Source organism: Micromesistius poutassou (assembly GCF_964030765.1).
Source record: "Micromesistius poutassou genome assembly, chromosome: 12".
NCBI lineage: Eukaryota > Metazoa > Chordata > Actinopteri > Gadiformes > Gadidae > Micromesistius > Micromesistius poutassou.
Genome location: NC_140282.1, coordinates 17,420,669 through 17,442,930, shown reverse-complemented (window position 1 = coordinate 17,442,930; position 22,262 = coordinate 17,420,669). Strand labels below are relative to the sequence as shown.

Sequence of the window (22,262 nt, the reverse complement as noted above, 5' to 3'; positions counted from 1 at the left end):
TTGTTGTACATGATTCTTACAGAGGACTTTAACATTGTGGGTAGATAATAGTGGGTAGTTAATAGAAAGGAAACAAAGGTGAGGGGGAGTGACCATCGTGGAGAGTTTAGGCCAAGTTAAATTGCAATACACTATGGGTAAGGTGGACATTTCTGCAAGGAGGGCTGAAAGACAGTTAGGAATCTGCACATAAAGGAATCTACACAACAAAGGAGTCAGTCGATCGGTATGGCCTCAGCATCTGACTGTGTGGCTACAGTGGCAATGCAAATGCAAACTATCTTCACACCTTTCAAGTAGAGAGAGGAAGGGCGGTATCTCTAGGTCCAAGGAGAAGTCCCTTTCAATTAACTAGTAATTATATAAACATGTTATGTAATATAATTGTATATTATAGTTAAGTTAAATTTTTCCACAACACCAATGTAACTAGTGGGACATTGTGCAGCACAAATATTTGTCAATATCTGCATAGTGATTATTTATAGGGGGCCATCATGTCAACATGTATCACTTATTTTTCGGTAATTTCTAAATCATAGTTAATTATTTATTAGACATAATTTGTGTTTTATCCTTTTTTAATCCTTTCTTGATCCTGTCCTTTCAGTTCCTTTTACTTGATCAAAGCGGGGGAAGACATGTAGCTATCACACTGACAGGTTTTGGGTTACTGTCAAACCTGAATCTGTGAGTGTTTGTATGATGATGAGGACAATTTATTGAAACAAAGTATTCATGAAACATCACAGAGGCATTCTGAGCCGCCGTTTGCTCAGTGTGGTGTGGGTGGAAAAAAAAGGCTTCAAAGTTTCCTAGGACTTTTCAAATAGATGTTTGGCCGTACCACAGAGGACACAGAGAACACAAGCTAAGTGGTTTAGCAGCGGGTGACGATAACGCCGGAGGACAAGCTCAGTCTGGCGTGAGGCAGAAGAGTGCTGTGTGAGGCGACTTATGGGACAATGGGGCCGCTTTTTCGCAAATAAAACATGAGGTTTATTTAGAGACTCTGAACTGTACACTTTCTCCCATTTGAAGGGGGGCTCTTGGTATACAGAAAAAAGGGGAAAAATCTGATCTAATACGCTTAAGTTGTTGTTGTTGATTGTGCAAGAGACAATCAGAGGAAAATTGGATGAAAATGCCCCCTTTGTACTGGTGCCTACAGTACACATGGATAAGGAACTGGTGGATGGGAAGGGCTCTTATCGAGTCTCTCTTTCAAAATGTTAGAATGAGGACTTTGTTTGTTTGTTGTTGATAATGATGATGGCTCAAAATGCAACATTGTACACTGAGAGTTTGGCTCAAGTTAAAAATGAAATGGCGTAACCACTGAATAAAGATTTGTTTGCTTTGACATTTGTCACTGTAAACTATGCTGTCCACGAAGCAAGCTCAATATTCGGAAGAAATAAAATCATGCTGACTCTATATTGATAAAGCTGACATGATATCTTACAGTTATAGGTCTATATAACATGTACATGTTTCTCATCATGTTCACCACCACTCTGATTTAACAAGAGTGAACCATGTTTTCCCAATGAACAATTTAATATCTAATTAACCAACTTTTGTTTCTGTTTAGGGTGACTTTGGTGGTTCTATGTTCTTACATTTAGAAGAAGCATGAATGCAAAAAGACGAAGTTTTCTTATAGCTCCCTTTGACAATAAATATAGCCTAATTAGGGAAAAAGGGCATGGTCCTTTTTACACAGGTCCATGTTTGTCAAAACCAAATAAATGATTCATGACTATCATTTCCAGACACATCATTTTTTGGAATAAAATACTAATGTTGCAGAAGATGCCGTGGGCAGTGGTGGTGAGTTATTGGTGCTTGGCAACAAAGGTGTTTCATGGGAGTCACATGTTCACCATCCCAAGGACACCTTGCCCTCTGGTACAGAGCTTCCGCAAAAAGTAAACACACAGTTTAATTTCTGCATTAAATAAATAATACATTTAATTGGTAATATACTGCTATTTAATGATAACTATATACCTCGAATAAAATGCTCATAGACTCATAGATATTATGTTTGTATAATATTTTCTCATAGGATTACCTAAGTGGTTTCATGATTAAGGTGAGTCCTTCATAATATATAATACCCTATGTCTTAAGTAAGCTTCTGCTGTTTTTGGATTCGAGAGGTATTTTTTCTTTTGTTTACTTTTCTAGAAGAATATTCACCATGAGGAAATGTTACCCATGAGGATTGAAGCGTAGACTTCAGTAACATTTAACTGGCTCAAAGACAGCCGGTGAGAAAAATGGCCGCCACTAGCAGCTCCAAGGAGCAGATTGCTCCCAGACCCCGAATTATATCCGCATGCATTATCTCCATAAATTAATGATCACACCATGGCACATGGCTCAATATTTTATAGGCATGAAGTACCGTCGAAACAACCAGTCTATAAGTCTATAATCTAGGCCAGGCCTGCATACGTCACTTTGACAGAAAACATTAAATGTTGTTGGTTCATCAAATGGTTGGTTCATCAGATTGGTTCTTCAGAAAGCTGAAGAACCAATCAGCTGCAATGATGGCATCATCTAAACAGGCCCTTATCAGCTCCTTAATGACTTCCTGTATAGCAGCGATCTAAAGTCCCACCTCAACATCTCAACTAAACATCTCTCTATCTTTCTGTGCGGTTTGTCTAAAACGGGGCACAATGTAGAAAGATTGTGCTCTACTGGTTTATATCTGAAGAAATTCGTAGTTGTCTTCTGACTGACGTTTTGGCTCATTGTAAACTGGAGTAACGCAGAATGAAACTACTCACAGTGATATGTTCCGTAGTACTAGGCTAATTAGCTGATACACAGTTAAGGATATGTTTTTGTAGGCCAATGTATTAATGTCTTGGCGGATATCAAAAAAAAGAAAGAGAAAAAAAAAAGTCTTCCAATGGGACAGCAAGAAACAAGTTCAGAGCCCTCCTATTGACTCGAACGCTAGTGATGAGCTGGTTCATTGTGGAGTCCACTGCCGCTGGTGCTCCTAGCTGGGCTGATTGTGTTCGTACAAAGTCAGGAAGCAGTGGGGCCTCTGAGAGATACACTTGTAAGGAAATAACAGCAGACACGAGGCCTGTTTCAGTGCTAAAGCTGATCACACAACCCCTGCCCCAACGCCCCTGCCCCCTTACCGTCTCCTGTCCTTAAATCCACTGAGGCTAATTTCTTTAGATATATCATCGCAAATAGGCCTATCCCTCCTAATTATCGTTTACAATGCATCGTTGTTTTTCTATGAATCTTTATAATATATTTTTTTGTTTTTCGTTTGATATATATACATAGGCATATAATTATATTTGGGGTTAGGCCTATTTATTTAAAAGTTGTCATTTATTTATTTAAACGCCAATATGTCTTAATGCCTATACTATTGTCAATCCTATTTGTTATTTTTCATTGATTTATAATTGCATATAAATCAATAATTGATCATCATATATTATGATATTTTATTTAATTGCAATTAACGTTTTAGTTTGTGGAAGCTCATTAACTGTTATATGTGAAATCGATGTTCAAACGTTTTTAAAGGGATTACGATAAAGAACAATCTAATTTCTAAGGAAAACTACGACGATGTACAGATAGTAGCTGGGTGATGAACGCTAAAAAAATTTATTTGTCAGGAGTCGTGACAAATTTGTAGCCTATATGCAACACAATGTTAATGTGTCCGTTTATAGCCAGCTTAACCGTACACGTGATGAAAACGAAAGCTAGTTGGATTATGTGATACTCATCTGTTGTTAGGCCCAATGTGTGTATTATTGTATTATATGTGACGGTCCCTGTCTAGTGTTGACGTTCTGATGTGGTTGACCAGTTATTGTTTTCCCTGTGTGTCCTTGAAGGTATAGGCTACCATCAGCAGAGTACGGATTTGGAGCACCTGGTTCAGGCGCTAACTAAAAGGATAAAAACCCTGTCTCAACTCTGCTCTGGTCCCTCTGTTCGTCTGGTCAGCCCAATGTTTTCTTTGTTAAAGTATGTATTTTTAATTCATAGGTCTGTTTAATTGTATATGTGCTCATTGCTTTTTAAAAATGACTTGCTGCAGAGGTTCAGGCCTTTATATGTAAGACGTTCAAAATGGAAAAAAAAATGGCTTGGGAAAGTAATTTCTATTGGTTCTCTGGGTCCCATAGGAAACGATGAACGATGATGTCAAAAGTGAGGAAGGGGGGGCGGGCCTCATACCAGCTGAGGTGGATCTCGCGCTTGATTACTGCTCACCCAGACCAAAGACATAATTGATGAGCTAATTGAAAGCCAGCGGTGACACGGACGGAGGAGAAGCCTCCAATGAGAAAGTGGACTTGTTTCCCCGCCACAATCCGACAGCATTGATGTGAGCACTGCGGAGAGCTTCAGGACGCGCACTTATCCCCCCTCTTTCACCCTCACAAGTGCACATATCCACTTCTCACACTTAAGTTTAAGTTTTCATTTTATGAATGATTCTCTCTCGTAATATATCATTGGATACCTCGTCGTCAACTGCACGGACACACTTCGGCACGTCTTTCCTGAAGTTCAAACGCCACCAAGATTTGCTCTGCAACTACAAACGCACTTGGGGAAAATATTCGACCAGGAACAACTTGACAATTTCTTCAAGCACAGCTGAAGTAACCACTGTGAACATGAGTATCAAAGCTGATGTGGAGCCGAATAACAACGTGTCTATTGAGGAGGAGGTAAGGCAAATTGTTTTTAAAAACTTCCGTTCAATCTGTTATAATAACGCTGTCTTATGTGAACCATCGGTTTCATTTTCGAAGTCTGCTAGAAAAAAAAGTTCCTAGTTGGATTATTATTGTCCGAATGCATTCTCGATGGGTTCATAGTGAAAGCTTGGTCGCTGCGTGCATCCTCCATTTGGAAACGTTTGTCGCCGAATGTGCCATAACTTCTACGAAGACGGGCGAAAATATCATGACACTGAACCAATGCCCATGACACCAAACTGACAGTTTAAGTATAAATATAGGCGATTGATTAAATAAATTGACTATTTTTATTTTATTGTTTTTAGGGGTTTATAGGGGTGAGCAAGTATTTATAGAAGTAAAAATGTTTAACTGTTTGTATTGTCGTAGGCCTACTCATATAATTATGAGCGTCGTTTTGTTTATTTTGCTACAAACACCGTCATAGGCCTAAGCTATCAAATTTTAATTCTAGCATTTAGGAGAAATGGCTGCCTGACCAATTATCTGGCCTAAATTAACTTGAGTCACAATAGGTTTTATAGAAGGTTTTTACGATAGCCTACCTACCTCGTACCATATTAATTTGTGTGGGCTTTGAAAGAAAATGACCGGTGTAGGCTGGTTTGTTCCTGTCATGCGGCCTTGTGGAAGTCGCTGGACAGATTACAACGCAACCAAAATGGTTCTTCAAATATGGGCCGAGTCATCGGGACCAGAGCTTGCTGCACCTGAGTTGCCGTCGTGGTTTTGGGGCTGCAGGGTCTGTAGGAAGGAAATGGTGCCACGCTATGTGTGCACTGTTATCCAGCGCTGCTCATCTTGCTGCCCATTGTGTTCAACCCCACCCCCTTGAGTGGGATGTAATGGCCCTTACTCTTCATTATTCAAAGTAGCATATTATATGGTGTCCCTTTTTTTTTGTTTTAGGAGAACGTTATTAAGGGCTACATCCAATGTCCTGTGCTTTTATTTTGTCCTTAATATTAAAAGGTTTTCTCATTGTGTTTTAAATACAGGTACGGACACTCTTTGTCAGTGGCTTACCAGTTGATATCAAACCAAGGGAACTTTACCTTCTTTTTAGACCATTCAAGGTAAGTTTGAAGATTCCAATAATGGGGTGGGGGGAGTTCACCGTATTCTCTCATTCATCTTTGAAGTATGCCGAAGTATCCCCCCTCCCCCCCATCTTGCTAAAACCAGTTGGGATATCGGCATATATTCTAATGAGGTCACGTAATTGTGAGCCCATAGTTGTGGTGTTGTTCGACCGGACCCGTCCAATTCCACGGCCTTCCCTCCCACCTGATGACTAAATTGGAAGTGGTATCCACATGGATGAGCGTGTGGAATGTGTAAATGAGTAGCCCTTGGCCAACCATCCCTCCCTGTGACCCCTAGCTAGGGAAACATTCATGTTCCCGTTTCCTCTGTCCACTCCCATGCCCTCATTTGTTGCACTACCGGTACAGAATCAAATGGGTGATTTTCAATAATCCATTTTGTTCTTAAGGATTTGAGTAGACAAATGGAGCATGTTTTGGGTCTATACAACACCAATTTTTTAATTGGATGACTTGCTTAAACCTTGTTGGTTTGTGACTTATCTGCAACCTGATGCCTAAAATAAGGATTTTACTAGGCCAATTAAATACTCATCTGTAAACCAAGGATTTTATGCCGCTCCAAAAATCTTATCATTTTGTCTGGAAATCTTTGTGCAATCATTTCTCAAGAATGTAGACATGCTGTAAGCAAAGATCATGCTTAATCTACTACAAACCCGATAGCATTTTGTGCCCAATATGCAACACTCATAAATTCCCTTTGTTTGTTCCCTTTGAGTGTCAACGACTTTGGCTAGAATTTCTACATATTTTTATTCATATTTCTGTACTTATAGTCATTGTATACAGTATTTTTACCAAAGCGTTAATTAGGATTTTTACAATGGGATAAATTGTTTGGCCTTAAGCTATGTTCTTAAAGGGTTTGGTTCATATGGTTTATGCTTGCGTTCATGCATGTGACTTAACAGTGAAGATATATTGTCTTTCGTCTTCACAGGGTTATGAAGGGTCACTGATTAAGTTAACATCCAAACAGGTAAGGGGTTTTCAATCAATGTCAGAATGCTCATCTCCTTTAACACACCACTGGGCGGATGTACAAGGAATAAATAATCCCCAGTTCAGAACATGGGGAAACATTTTCTGCCTAGAACTTTTTTTCCAATATTGTGTTTACCAGTTGGCTCTGTGTTTCTTTATTTGTTTTAAACCTACTGTCTTTTGTCTTCCAGCCTGTTGGGTTTGTAACCTTTGACAGTCGGTCTGGAGCTGAAGCTGCAAAAAATGCATTAAATGTAAGAGTCAACAAAGCGCACAGGAGTTGAAAGGCCTGCATTATTGATGCCGTTTCCTTGGCTGGGCTTTTGCTGCCCCATTTGTTACATTTCTCAGAAATGTGGACTTCAACTTAAAGGAATATGAACTAAAGGTGTCAAACATACTAATCCCATACCATCTCTGAAAGCCAACCCATTTTGTCTTCTATAATTCAATGGCAGGGCCATTTTTGGAAAAGAGACCAGAGACCTGTAATCTAACGGTAGTTTACTATGTCCCTGGTACACATCTTCCCAAGTCTGGTATAGCCCTTCTCATTTAAATATCACTGCTTTACTGTGTAGACACACCGGTAGTCATCATTTGAACACTTCTTCTGTAGTTTAACCTCTTATTTTGTCACCCCAGTCGCCCACATTTGCAGTATCTAACACTTTTCTCTTGGTCTATAGCCATAAAGGAGCATCACCTTTTCTTTTAGCCACACTAGTGGTCACACAGACAAACACATACACACCAAGAGACTACTCACCTGCATGTGGGCACAACGCTTAGGGCACAGATCACCAGCAGGGTAAATCCCACCAGCGATGGCACCCCAGGGACTTGTCACGGCTCCTCATCTCCAGCTCTTCATGGTCCGTGCAGCTGGATCACACCGACCCAGTGGCCCGGCCTTCTTGAAGAAAACGAGATGCAGGCGTGTTGCAATACTCAAGAGTATCTTTCAGTCTATCAATTGTCTTCTTAATAGATTAACACACTACCTCGGTGGTAATGATTTGTCCTCTTTTTTTTTTTTTTTTGCGATGAAGACTGAAGTATACATTGAGTATTGAAACCGTGCTCAGGAGCTGCTGTGTGAGAACAGTGATGTAGCCCCCCTTCAAAAACCAACGCAGCCCACCTCCCTTACGATACTGTGTCCCACCCCCCCTCCCATCTCTCCACCAGGGCATCCGTTTTGACCCCGAAAGCCCCCAGACCCTGCGCTTAGAGTTTGCTAAAGCCAACACGAAGATGGCAAAGAATAAGCTGATGGCCACACCGAACCCCACAAATATCCACCCTGCTCTAGGAGCACACTTCATTGCACGGGACCCATGTAAGTTTTACGGCTGCACCGCTATAGGCTCTCTCTCATGCACTCTCTCTCTCTCTCATGCACTCTCACCTTGGCGTGTTCCCGTTCCTGTAGCGCGTTCTACTGCTCCTTTACTGTTGGGTTTTATGCAGACGTTCAGGAGAGAGCAACTTTAAAACTAACCCACCCTCCACATGCATGCCCCTCCAGACTGTAAATTATCATCATTATTCATAACAGAAGTTTTTTTTTTTTATCTGGGATGCTTAGCTTGGCCGTGAATTTCCTGCCTTTGTCGTAATTCCTCTCAAAGGGATGCTTGGGGCATCTCGTTGCACTCTAGTGTTGGAAGTGTTGTCTCTGCACATGGTGGCTGTTGGTGCTTAAAGAGTCTGTAGCAAGCAAGGTATGCAATCAAAGGTAGCCAGTGGATGATTTTCTGTCTGGAACTGGAAGCCAGTTCTCCATACTTGGATGTGAAATCCATCTTTTTTTTTTTTTTTTTCCATTGAAACGGCACTATTAGTTCCAGTATTCCATCCTAGATGTACCCTACACACTACACCTGGACATGGCTGTAGGCCAGTTCGACCCCCTTCTCCCCTCCACCCACCCACCATCCTCATGTCTGAGCAGATGACCTGACGGGAGCAGCACTGATCCCTGCGTCGCCAGACGCCTGGGCCCCCTACCCCCTCTACACCACAGAGCTGACGCCCGGTTTGCCGCACGGCGCCTTCACCTACCCGGCCGCAGCTGCCGCAGCCGCTGCCCTCCATGCCCAGGTGTGTGTGTGTGTGTGTGTGTGTGTGTGTGCTGAAAAAGGAGCAGGCTTGTAACCAGACAATGTTATATAGTTGTATCCGATTATACCACAGCTTTCTTGGAATAGTTCCTTTCTATTGTCTAGTAATATTCCCAGAGTGTATTAATTTAATAACAGGACACCTCTGCCTTTTTTAACAGCTTTTCATGGTATATAAAATGGTTACATAATGAAAGAGTTCATATATATATTTTGTAGCAAATTCTGAACTTCAGGTCTATGTTGTGGCAAATAACCATCTGTCAAACTTGAATTTTAAAAGGAAAAATAATGGGGGGTGGGTGTGCAAGTACTGCATACTTTCTTTCCATTGTGTGATAATTGCTATCAAAATGCAGTGGTAGCATTGCAGTGTGCTGCAAGGCTCTTGGTAACGATAGCAATGGGGAAAATGATCCTATTAAGTAATTTAAAGTTCACTGCTGAGCTAACTTCCTCCAACATGCAGAGAGCGCTACACTAAACAGTAGCCAGCAGCCATTGCTTGAGCATTCTTTCTGAGATGAGGTGGTGAGGAATGCAACGTATTAGCAAAGAGAAATTGGTGAGCCATGCTGGCCTTTTTTTGTAGGTGCCAACCTGCAGTCTGTATAGCTGAGAGGAGGGGGGGGGGGGGGGGTATAATTTGAATGTGGTGATGGATCCCTAGAATACTCCCTAGGATTTTGCCCTCAGTTTCATATAGTAGGAACTCTGTATTGCACTCTGTACTGTATGGTCCTAAATTGCTCGGGTGCCTGCAATTGTCTTGACCTTGAAATAATACTCCGGCTTTGTCAGGTAATTGGTAAGTCTACAGTGCACACTGGGCTTACTCGGTGTGGAAAAGGCATAGGTATACAAACACTGATGCTGGGGAAATGTTTAACAGGGTGTCAACTCATTTCCATGGCTGTTAGTTAATTACTCCAGGACCGTTGGCTTCAACCAATAGCTATGTGACCCATATTCCCATGGCTTGCACTTTTTTTCTTGGGATGCATGGTCTGAACAATGATTTGGGTCAGATGTATACAAATTATGAATCAAATGTATTCAGGAATAATGTTTTTTTTGTTTTTGTTTGGTGACTTGCTACATAATGGTGCATCACATGTACATGAATGTAATGTTATCGTGGCGCTTGAAGAAATGCACCCGGTTGGGGTTCATTAAGTGTTGGTCCCGCGGGGCGTATGAAGGCGGTCTTTGTTTTGCTCATGAATGCTTTGTGTCCGTAGATGCGCTGGTACCCAACACCCTCCGAGACCTCCCAGCCTGGATGGAAGTCCCGACAGTTTTGTTAAGATATTAAGTGAGTAGCGTTTGTCTTGGGAGCATGTTGTCCTCCTGTGGGATCTACACAAAGGTTCTGGTCTGTAAATGAGAAGGATGCATTTTGAAGAAAGGATTGTTTTTAGATGTGAATGTCGATTAACAATGTGATCTATTGTTGTGCTGTTTACCCTCCCCTCCGCAGGCTTCTGGAAACCCCACCTGCATCCAGGTTACAGGAGGTTTGCCAAGCGCTTCATTAATTTAATCAGGTTTATTTAATGGACAAATGTGCATTAGAAACATACAGTATTTATAATTCCTCAATGTCTTCGGCACGTTGGAGGTGAAACCATCTTGCTGTCAACATTCTAAGCTTATCAATCCTCTTGGAAACTAAAGCTCTACCTTAGCATCTAACCAGGAAAAAAAAAAAACTGCTAGGCAAGTCCAACTTGCTAAGGAAATTGATAACGTTCAAGTTGCAATTTGTAAGCAAGTCCTTCCATGGGTCTTCGTGGCGCAGGGGAGGTTTAGAAGAGTAAAGTCATTGCATGTTAAGTCTTTTTGCATGAACTTGGAACACAGTTTCAGTGGATCCTAATATTAGTGTTTGTTACCTCTTTATCTTGGCCTAGACAATTGTTTTTTGTTTTTTTCCCTGTAGAACCCTGGTCTTGCCTCTTTGAAAGCTAGGCTGTTGTGTAAATGGCTTATCTCGCATGGACCCTATGAATGCATCTCTCTGACAGTCCCAGTCCTAGTCATATAAATGTTGATTATTATTATTTGAGCAAAGAAAGTATGAAATTGTACTTTTTTGTGTGATATATATTTATGCATTTTTTTTTTTCAAGCAACTAAAAAAATGAATCTGTCTAAGTTGGTTGTTTAGATGTTTTTGGTGTTATTTTTGCTCCTATAATCCTGTTGAAGTAGTTTAAAAAAGTGCAATTGTATTTGCTTAAACGGAAAATGAGTGTCTGTCAATGGAAGTGTTCGGATAGTGGCCTTTGCCACCCTGACTGCTACAATGAGATTGCTGTAAAATGCTGATCTTTCAGAATGTGAAACTGGAATACAAACTAAAAAGGCTGGGTTTATTTGGTGGAGGGATGACCATATGGAAATGCAGGATTCAAGTGAAGAAGGAATTTCAGTTTGTGGTTTAAAACTTGTTTGTCTTGGTATCTGCTGTGCGTAAGATGTAGAAGAAAAAAGTAACCATCTTATGAATAAAACAAGCAATTGAATGCGTTCATGTTACTTCATTGAGTTGGGTTTGTTTTTAATGCACTCATCTTCTAGACTAATTCACCTAAAACTATGGAAGGGGGATGTCAACATAAATAATTGAAGCCTTTAATTTTAAATCTACTGATTACTACATGAATGACTGACTTTGGCTTTACATTAGGCGGAACAGTCCTCCTGAGGCCTTAATGCTGCTCTGCTCAACCAAGCATGGCCTGTAGGGAGTATTGAAATGGTCTCTCACAATGGGGCCAGCTGGAGTGGCATGGAAGTCAACTGTACATGGGGTCCAGTGTGTATCTATGTTCACTATTCAAAAATTGACCATGTTCAGTTTTTAACAATGGTTGAGTGAATGCAAGCATGCTTTTTAAAATAACTTGCTCCCCTCTCCACGCAGGTTGGGCTGTTTACAGAAGCTCTTGATATTCATGTTTTAAGTTAAATATAAACCTACCTGCACTGAACTAGGCATAATGAGTATTCATTCATCAGGGGTTACAGAATAGCTACGTGGTGGCCAGATTAGTTGGAACTAATTGTTACAATGTTGCACTCAGCACATACAATTTTAAATTTTTTATTAAACTGACAAGTATACATTTTAAATGATTGTGGCACAAAATAAAAATTATTATTCCAGATAAAATAAGTGCCCAGGATTTACCATTTAGATTCTTACAGAGCCAAACCTCTTTATACAAGCCAAAAGTAAGGTCTGCAACCATGTGTGCTTTACGGCAAATGGGATCACAAAAACATCTGAAATGGATCACAGGAAACTTAAATTGACAGGAAATCAATATCCAGCACAACGGGTAATATTGCATGTGTGTTAATTCTGGCAATGTCTCTGGCAATTTAATGGTCTTACTTGATACAATAAGGTTGTATACCAAATAAATTGACTGCGTTTTAGTTTCAATTGTGATCTGCTCTGTGTAGGCCTAGTGTATATAGTCATATTGGGTTTATTTAATGCTAAATGGTCATTTATATATATATTTTATCCAAAGTGCTTTACAGTGTTGACTAACATTCACCCATTCATGCACACATTCACAGACCGACGGCAGAGTCAGGGCGCCAGCCAGCTCGTCAGGAGCAATTAGGGTGAGGGGATCGAACCAGCAACCTTGCGGTTACCAGCCAACCCGCACTACCTCCTGAGCTAATGCCGCCCCCATACTACTGTATCGACGAATGGATTGTGCTACCAAAAATGGGACACTTCAAATGTGAATAACAATTAGAGTAACACCCATTGTTGACTACCTTTCACAAGAGAAATGGGATTCAGCGCTGCACACAAAAATACGGTAATGGGGTCAATAAAGACAAAAGATAGCGTGCGAAGCGGAGGCTGTTTTTATATGTAGGGTATTGTCGCCATCTACAGGCCTAGTTGTGACAAGAACGCTAGGCCGAGACACATGGAAATGTGTAGGGCTACCCATCTGAAAATTTGGCAGGGCTGGGATGCTGGGATGGTGTCCTCCCTGTCACGAGGACAGCTGAACTGATGTGACTGTGTGGGGTTAGGTTTATATAATCGTTTTTTATTTTTATTTTTAATTGAAGTAGTATAATAATAACGCACATTTTCATCACTGGGTAGTTCAAAATACGGTTAAGTTACAACATATCCAAATAGAGTCCGGTTATCGACAATAATGACCAGTATGTTCTGAGAGGCATGCGCGTTCAACATGGAAAAAACTCGTGACCGTCTTGCATATTATAGTTACATAGTTGTCCTTAAATATATAATCTTGTGGCATATTACAATAAATAAATTTAAAAAACCGTTATATATATATATGTTTACACACACATATATTTATATAGCATTAGATAAAAATGATGACAAGTCGCAAATTATTTGAAGCCCATCGTCACACAATTATGAAACAAAGAAACTCCTTAGAAGACCATTGGGTTTTGATGTGAAGGGCACGTTAGACACACCACCGACGCGGCTGCCCCCTAGCTCTTGCCATTCGTTAAGCACACGTTCATCACATTTTGCCTAATTAGCTGGCATAGCCTATAAAACTTCATAAATATGCCTTATTTTACACGCTAGAAGTAAAGCATCGAATAGACTAACAATATCATGGCGTTTTCCCTGGTGAGTTTTACTTGGCACGCGTTTGTTTTGGTAAAGCCATTTTCTTGAACCATTAGCCTTGCTTCAAGTAGGTTTCCAGGTCTATCCATCTGAGCTCGCCTGAAATATGACGTTAGTTTGTGAGAAAGTTGTTCACCAGGAAACCAACTAAAACATGTACAATTTGATAATTGTAAACTACGGTTGTTTTCCTATTCTTTGGATGATAAGTAATCGTTTCTCGTGAAACTTCTTTTTCCTTTCACCTTCAGAGAGATGATCCTCGAGCTCATGAACGTTGGGACCCGGAGTCCCCGGCCTTGTCCACTTGCAGCAATGCAGATATCTTCCGCCGAATGAACACCATGCTGGGCAATGCTCTCGATTTTACTGGCGTGTGCACAACACCAAACACCAAGGGGAAGCGAGACCTCCAGTGTGGTAAAGTCGTTTTATGGTGTAGGAGATTGCATTTATTTATTTTTTTAGCTTATTGGGTTGCTCACGAGACAACTGGAGGTTAAAGGTGTAATGTGAAACTGACTTGATGCATCACCGACTCAACTGCCGACCGCTGATTCATCCCGCATAGATTAGTCTGCCATGTTGCAGCATTGTACAGTCTATTTATTTAAGGAACTTGTGCAAATAATAAAGAGGGTCCTTCTTTTAATGTCAGTATTGAGTCTAATGTCAAGTGTTGTTTAAAATTGATAAATGTTCCAAATGCTAGACCTATTCCAATAATTGAGCTTAATAGTGCTCAAATTCTATCATAGTTTGATAAGGTTATAGATTGTAAATGTGACCAATTGACTGCCTAACTCAAAAGCTGAATTTGCACAATGCCCTTTGACTCGTTTTCCTCATTAGAACTCAACTTTGACACACTGTGCGGTCAGTTAGGCGGTGCAATTCCAAATTGAACCACACACTCTAGTTTTATTTTTGTATTTCTGGGCTGTCCTACCTCGCCACAGTCCCTGTGGCCTTGTGGGACATGCTGAATCAGGGCTGTAGCTTGCAGCTGGAAGCTGTCCAGTGTCTGAGAGGGATGGGAGGAGCTGGTGGTGCAAATCTCTACCAGCGCCCAACATCTGATCAGTCTGCTGCTCCTGTGAGGCGTGTGTCGTTTTCCCTCAGTAGCAAATATCTAATGTGTTTTAAAATTCAGTTTTTGAGTTTTTTTATTTTGACAGATGGTCAGTGTTTGTGTACTTCACTGAAACTACCCTTTCTTGACAAGCCTTTTTTTAACCAGTTTGCTGAGTCATTGCTGTATAGCCTTTCTCTAAGCTACACTAGCTCAGCCAAGCTGCCCCCACCCACTCGTATCTTTTTTTTTTTTTTTTTTTTTTTTGCCAGCTCACTCAGGAAGCAGGGCTCGACAAATTGTAGGAGGCAGCAGCAGCAGCAGCAGCCACCATGGCAGCCGTGCTCTACTGCTGACTCCGAGATGTGCTGTGCTCGACCAGCGCGGCAGTGCCTGTACTGGCCAACAGAAAAGACAGACAGATATTTTTCGTTAGTTAGGAGAGGAAATTAGGTGTGTGTGCGTGTGTGCGTGCGTGCGTGCGTGTGTGTGTATGGGTGGGAGGCTGATGTCATTAGCAGGGGGGTGTGAGTGCATCAGCAGCCTTGTCACATGCTGCTAGGTGGGTCAGTGATTCAGACAGAGATGCCGGTCAGTCTCTCCAGGCACAGAGGCGGAAGGTTGGCTTCACCAGCCGGGAAGGACTGCTCTTCACTAAATCGCAACAGGAAATCATTTTACACAGGGGGGGGGGGGGGAGCCGAACGCAACTTCACAGACGTCTGTCGCAGACCTCTTTTTTTAATTTGAATGTAGACTAGAACGGCGTACAGCTCTCAATGTCTTAACCCTTGTTTCTCGCTGTGTTTATCTCTGAACCGAACCTCAGACGGGAAAGACAGAGAGCTGGCTGCAGTTGGCAGCAGGATGCTATTCCCCAACTGTGGTGGTGGAAGTGGCATGTCTCTCTCCCAGGACATGTCCTCGACGTCAAGGGGCCTCCCGGCTGTCTCCGACCTGGGCCTGGGGCTCCAGTCTCTCAGCCTGTCCAGCTGGGATCGTCCTTGGAGCAGCCAGGAGACCGACACGCACTCCACTGTTTCTTCACAGGCCCACAGCAGCTCACCCTCTGGCAAGTACCACAACTTTACAGTAACTATTGATTTGCCATCTTGTTTCATAGATGGTGTGTGTGAGTATAGGCTTGTGGTTGAATTGGAAGAAGGCATAACCCAAAGTGGATGTGTGTCTTTTGTGAAACGGTTACATTTCTCTGCCTCCATTGTAAAGGACTTGCTCAGAAGCTGCCTTTGTGATTGGTCTTCATGGTATCGGATGTTGCCAGCAGTATTTAAAGTATGTGGCTGTTGTCCTCGTGTCAGTCTGTGAGAACTGGCACCAGCGTCGCTGGGGAGGATGATGTGGCAGTTTTGCTCTGCTGCATCTTTGGCAGTGGAGGAGGCTTGGGGAAAACATGGCAACAGGCTAATTGAGTTGCTGGATCATAACTGATAAGATTTCTCAAATGCCACGGTTACTTGCTGGCGCATTACTCAGTTTTTGCTTTGATTATGTTCCTAAGTATTCAGCTACGGCACTTGGCACAGCATTCAAATTGAAACTTTTTTTTCTTTGTATCATACACACCCACTAGCATAAACCCACTAGCATAATCTTCAGTATTTATTAGGTGTGCCCTGTTGAGCTTGTGTTGTATAATTCTGTGGTTGGTTAAATGCTGAATGAGGGGTTAACCTCTTCATTGTATAGCCAGCTTGTATTTACCTAAATTTCCTAGATTATAATGGCTGTCTTTGCTTATGCCAACCTGCACTTTTGGCTTGAAGGAAAATGCCAGCACTTTTAATAGCTACGCTGCACCTTTGTTGCCCTGACCCATTTTTTTTGGGCCTATGGTTGTAACAGTTTACCTAAAGTAAAAACAAGACATAGAGGGAAACCTAAACGGGTCTGTTAAGTGGGCCAGCCCATTTAATGCTGCCATCAGCTGAATATTGCTGGTGTTTGTTTGGTAGCATTTGGTTACCAACCGATGGTGGATGGTAACTTTGTTTTGAATTGTAGTTTGTCACTGCTCATGATTTGTATCGTTTCAAAAACAAATGTTGTCTGAAATGGTAATTTGAGATTTCTTTCAGGGGAATTTGTGGCAACTGCCTTCACAGCTAAAAATGCGTAGGCTAACTCTGCAGTGCTATTTCTCAGGGAAGCGGAGGGGATTTTGGTCACTCATTGTTATTCCAGTCTGTAAATGCTTTGTCATTGTCCACCCCAGTGCTGGGCATGTTCAACAGTCCCCTAGGTAACATCCTGGGTAAGCCCCCGGGTTACCATCCCAGTGAGGCCATGGGTACGCCTGCAGACTTCCTGGACAAGTTCCCTGGCATGGCCCGCATAGCCAGTCGCCTGGACTCCCGATCCTTCCTGGACTCGCGTTCAAGCAGCCCTGCAGACTCCGAGACCAGTGGCTTCAGCTCTGGCTCGGACCGAGTCTGTGACCTGCTGGTATGGACGGCTTTTTCCTCACGTCTTTCTTAATGGTTCCCCCCCCCCCCCCCCAAGGGATATTTGTTCTGGAACTAGGTCGATGTCATACCAAGCTGCCAGTCCCAATAAAAAAAAAAACAAAGGTGGAACTTGACACCTTTCTTTTTTTATAATGTAACATTTGCATCCACTTGGCGTGCAGGAGAATGATTTTCCTCATGTCCCCACAGTCCACGCTGAGGATCTCTCCTCCCCTGCCGCCCTACCTCATGTCCAGCATGCAGAAGGAACCGCTGCGCCTCAGCACCCGCCTGGAACACCAGGACAGCTGTTCTCCCCTGACTCCGCCCTCCAGCACCAGTCCCGGCTCGGCCTTGTCCCGCCGGTGGCCCACCGGCTCCCTCTGGCCTGGCCTGGATCTGCTGGACCAGCCTGACGAGACCTTCAGCATCGAACGGGAGGCTCGCCTGCACAGACAGGCCGCTGGTAAACTTCGATCAGCCGTAAAATGAACCACATTGAAACCCATCCTCGACGCCTAACGCGACAGGGTTATTCCTTGCCGTACAAAAGTCACAGCATTGGGAGGAGCAATTCGTCGAGCACAATTTAGGCCAGAAAGGGGAAATTGCCTAGATTCATCGTTAACCATAGCTTGTCTCTGAAGTGCTGGTGTTTCTTTTTGTTATAGGCTCTCTGAACAAGAATGCTTTGTGCTTAATTTTTTTGTTTTTTAAAAAGTGTTTTCTTGTCAGCGGTGAATGAGGCCACGTTCACCTGGAGTGGACAGCTTCCTCCCAGGAACAACAAGAACCCGCTGTTCTCCTGCAAGGTGTTCCTCGGAGGAGTGCCCTGGGACATCACTGAAGGTGAACCACTGGCCAGAACATAGGATTTATTCTAGTTGTAATCTAAGGAGTTACTAAATGTATAAACAATAATGCATTCAGGGAGTGGTCATGCGGTCTATTGGCATGTTAATTTAGTTTGGCTTATTTGTACATCTAGAATTAATAACGTTGCTATGGTAAGTCACGTTAACATGACTACATGCTCAATTTGTTTCCATTCATGCCTAATATTAACATTTTAATTTTAAACGGTGGTCCCAGAATTGATTTTTTTTTTTTTTAAATGGATTGCACGACTCAATTTGCAATGGACACAAATCTGTAAATGTAACGACTACCTGATGTCAGGACTATTATGACCATATATTTTTATTTGTATCCATTATTATTCTAACGTACTCAAAAACTAGCTTATTGAAGCCCACTCTTCTGCCCCCCCCCCTGCCCCCCCCCCCCCCAACTCTCTCTCACATCAGCTGGCTTGATCAACACGTTCAGTGGCTACGGCCCTCTGAGTGTGGAGTGGCCCGGTAAGGACGGCAAGCACCCGCGCTGCCCTCCTAAAGGTAATATGCCCAAAGGTAACAGCAGGCTGGTAGGCTATTGTTTTTTTACTTCCTGGGTCAGAGGTGGCACCATGGTGAGGACACTGCATGCTGATGGTTTGAAAGTTAAGTTTGAGAGTCTGAACTTTTTGCCTTTGCCAGCCAATGGTGGAAAATAATGCTCTGATTTAGTGTCAGATTTGCATGAAAACGCCTCGCTTTGTGCCCATGTGGAACCCTAGAACACCACTGAAGGCGTGCAGACTTTCTAATCTGTTCTGCTCATTAATTGTCTAGGACTAAATACCTTTTTGACTTTTGCGAAAGCAGCATATTTGCTTTCGCACCGTAACACTCCCCCGCTTTCCTCGGCAGGGTACGTTTACCTGGTGTTTGAGAATGAGAAGTCTGTGAGGGCCCTTCTCCAGGCCTGCACCCAGGACCTGCTCCAGCCCGAGGACAACGGGGAGTACTACTTTAAGATGTCCAGCCGCAGGATGCGATGCAAGGATGTGAGCTATTGCGCATATGTAATTTTCTTCTTCATTAAATGGATACGCAATGCCACCCAATTGGTTGGCTGTGTAACCCATTGTGTTTCTATTGTCTAAGAGTTTAAATGGGTACGATTTTTTTTTTTTTTTTCTTCTTTCCTGGGGCTCAAGGTACAAGTGATCCCATGGGTCATCTCGGACAGCAACTACGTGCGCTGCCCCTCCCAGCGCCTGGATCCCAGCAAGACGGTGTTTGTGGGTGCCCTGCACGGCATGCTGAACGCAGAGGCCCTCGCCAGCATCATGAACGACCTGTTCGGCGGGGTTATGTATGCTGGCATCGACACAGACAAGCATAAGTACCCCATAGGTAATGCCACCCCCCCCCCCCCCCCCCCCCCCACAACTTGTATTCAGCCAAAAATACCTCTTGGTGTCTGCCAGTATACAGGGCTCCAGACTAACTTTTTGCATTGGTTGCACTGGTGCACCCAAATTTTTCATTGCGTCACCTTTTTATCGCTCTCCATAACTTATATTCATATAATGTGAATTGATTTTTAAACAAGAATAAGGTGTAGAGAAATGCTTGTCTTTATTTGAAGCACAATTATTTATATATATATATATAATAAAGTGCTTCACTGAGCTGAAATTGAACATTTAAAACATTAAGCGAAATAAAACAGTTCCAAATAAAAGGGCTTGTGCAGGGTAATTCACCCCTAAAACAACATTGTGCTCCAACACTTTCGTTGTATATTTATAGGTGATTTTTGCTGCGATTGAATATACTATCTCCAAATTAACAAGTACATATTTTTACCGATACACTTCCGATGATTTGACGCGTCATAAAATCATCTGAAGAAAAATGCACAACTAAAAGTTCTGAATGGGGCGGGTCACAATGAATGGGGCCAAGATGATTGACAATACAGATGATGGAGATCTTTGGTTGACAGCGGTAGAGGGAGAGGAGATGGAAGACGGATCCCATGTTTCAAAATGTATAGGGTACAGATTGACGGGACGTTGGTTGTGTAACACGCCTGCCCTTTATTGGATGTTTGTGCGTGCCGTGGGGTCCAGACTCTCAGTAGTAGGGCTGGTTGGAACAGTAGGCATAGTTATTTTTTATTTAATGAACGTGTTTATTTTCTGCTCAGTTTCAGTTACTCTGGCACTGCGGTCACTCACAATTTTTAAACACAAGCACTGAACAGGACCACAGCCAATCAGAGGCAAAGACCCGACCAAGCTCGTTCACTTATTGGTTTTAGACGATCACGATATGATCCTACCATGAGTGAGTTTGGTCACAGGAGAACACAGAGATGATGCGATTGTGAAGGGAATTTATGTTTTCACCCGGGTATCGTCAGGTGCACCAGTGCGACCTAGAAAAAATATTAGTCGCACCCTTAAATATTTTGGTCGCACTCTGGAGCCCTGAGTATAATTTTAATTGTATAAATCTTCATGGCTGGTCTAATGTGTGCAACAAGTGTATAATGTGCTTATTGTCCACGTCACAAAACTGTTTAATTTGAACCCCACAACTCTTCGACAGGCTCTGGGCGTGTCACATTTAACAACCAACGCAGTTATCTCAAAGCTGTATGCGCTGCATTTGTTGAAATAAAAACACCCAAATTCACCAAGAAGGTAAGCTGGAATCTTTCAACTGTTGTGCAGGGAAGCAATTTGAACTTGTACTCTATCATTGCTGCTGTTGTGTCTTGGCCAGGTCCAGATCGACCCCTACCTGGAAGACTCTATGTGCCAGGTGTGCAGTCGCCAGGCTGGCCCCTTCTTCTGCAGAGACCAGGTCAGTGAGAATGAATCTTCATTATAATGAAATTTATACTTTTATCTACCAGGGCATTGGTAGTAGGTTAAACTTCGGACCTCATCAGGCTACTAGTGTTTACTAGAACGCCATTATCAGTGTTACGGGACACCTAATGTCTCTTGCCGCATTGTTGAAACATTGCTCATCCCTTATCCTCGTGTGTCGGTTGTATGTAGGCCTGCTTCAAGTACTACTGTCGTGCCTGCTGGCACTGGCAGCACTCCATGGACATCCTGAGCAACCACCGGCCCCTAATGCGAAACCAGAAGAACAGGGACTCTAGCTAGACTGTACGGCCCGACGAGTGCAGAGGGGGGGCCCAGAGTCGCGGCCCCGCACCAAGGGTGAAGCTGCCTGCCGAGCAGAGCACGAGTGCCAGACCCCTTCACGCTGTGAGGGCACCGCGGCACTCCCACCAGGCACTGGGGGAAAACACTGGAAATGTTCACTATTGCACTTGCTACATTTTTGCTGTTTACTTGTTCACAGTTGCACAGTGACCTTCACTCTTATGCAGTTTCCCAGACTTGTGGCCAGACAGAAAATGGGAACCAGCCCAGGGTTCAGAAGACTAAATGGCTTTTTTTTTTTCTTAATTTACATGTGTTGCATATTGAAGAGCGATCGCGCAAGTCTCATTGGCAGATGCCATACAGTGCCTTTACTTTTTTTTTTTTCTTTTTTTTTTTTTCCACCCCCAGTTGGTAGCTGTTTTTCCTGTGCAAGCCAACTGGTGTTTTTTACTTTGGGAGATGAGTTGGGCTTCATTTAACCAGTCGCATTTCAGACATTTTTACGCAGTTTTTTACTAATTTGTACACAAACGGTTTTAAGTCATGACATGGAAATTTTGAACAGAATTCTACCAGGCGGCTTTTTAATTTTTCCCCATTTTCAGTTTTCTCCACCCATGCATTTCTCTGGCAGTTGGTGGTTTTCATAGCCTTTCTCTCCAAAGTTCTCCTTGATGGACACATGTTGAAGTAGTTCTTGACCCCTGGTGTGTTGGTCGAGGTAATTTAGCCAGAAGTCTACTAGAGTAGTGTAACATTTGCTGGAAAAACTTCAACTGGGGTTCCATAATTTTAAAAACAAATCTACTTTGGATCTTACTTTAATTTGCACTTTAGGAGGGGTCGCAGTGGTTTTTAATCACTTTTTGTACATCAGCAGAGGGACTGGCAGTCTTGGGCACACGCCTAGAGTCCAGTGGCTGTTAGTTTCCTGTTGATTGTAAGAACTTCCACTTTGCTTTAAGTGTACCTATGGCTTGAGTAGACCTTACTATGACTCATCAACCCTGTACTTTCATAACCACCCACTTGTTCCATTTGGATGTAAATTCA

The 22,262-nt window shown here is 42.6% G+C and overlaps 2 protein-coding genes across 2 annotated transcripts; both read left to right on the top strand.

The window, feature by feature from the left end:
- The first annotated feature begins 4,325 nt into the window (after positions 1-4,325).
- On the top strand, positions 4,326-11,532 carry LOC311356675 (RNA-binding protein, mRNA-processing factor 2a). The gene is made up of 8 exons (XM_084476486.1): positions 4,326-4,739; positions 5,771-5,848; positions 6,822-6,860; positions 7,057-7,119; positions 8,057-8,207; positions 8,823-8,971; positions 10,233-10,306; positions 10,472-11,532. The coding sequence occupies exons 1-7, from the start codon at positions 4,497-4,499 to the stop codon at positions 10,296-10,298; spliced, it is 789 nt and encodes a 262-aa protein (XP_084332612.1). The 5' UTR covers positions 4,326-4,496; the 3' UTR covers positions 10,299-10,306; positions 10,472-11,532.
- A 2,104-nt stretch (positions 11,533-13,636) lies between these two features.
- cpeb1b (cytoplasmic polyadenylation element binding protein 1b) lies at positions 13,637-21,203 on the top strand (the record flags this gene model as incomplete). Its single annotated transcript, XM_084476372.1, has 12 exons — positions 13,637-13,651; positions 13,903-14,071; positions 15,553-15,795; positions 16,960-17,189; positions 17,402-17,657; positions 17,927-18,040; positions 18,499-18,603; positions 18,943-19,079; positions 19,233-19,431; positions 20,635-20,729; positions 20,812-20,892; positions 21,093-21,203. The coding sequence occupies 12 exons, from the start codon at positions 13,637-13,639 to the stop codon at positions 21,201-21,203; spliced, it is 1,755 nt and encodes a 584-aa protein (XP_084332498.1).
- Positions 21,204-22,262: the final 1,059 nt, after the last annotated feature.

What these genes read in the sequence shown, in the direction of transcription:
- LOC311356675 (XM_084476486.1), top strand. Translation starts at nt 4,497, where the DNA reads ATGATTCTCTCTCGTAATATATCATTGGATACCTCGTCGTCAACTGCA. An exon ending in ACGTGTCTATTGAGGAGGAG is followed by an intron (nt 4,740 to 5,770) that starts GTAAGGCAAATT and finishes TTTTAAATACAG; the next exon opens with GTACGGACACTCTTTGTCAG. An exon ending in CTGCAAAAAATGCATTAAAT is followed by an intron (nt 7,120 to 8,056) that starts GTAAGAGTCAAC and finishes TCTCTCCACCAG; the next exon opens with GGCATCCGTTTTGACCCCGA.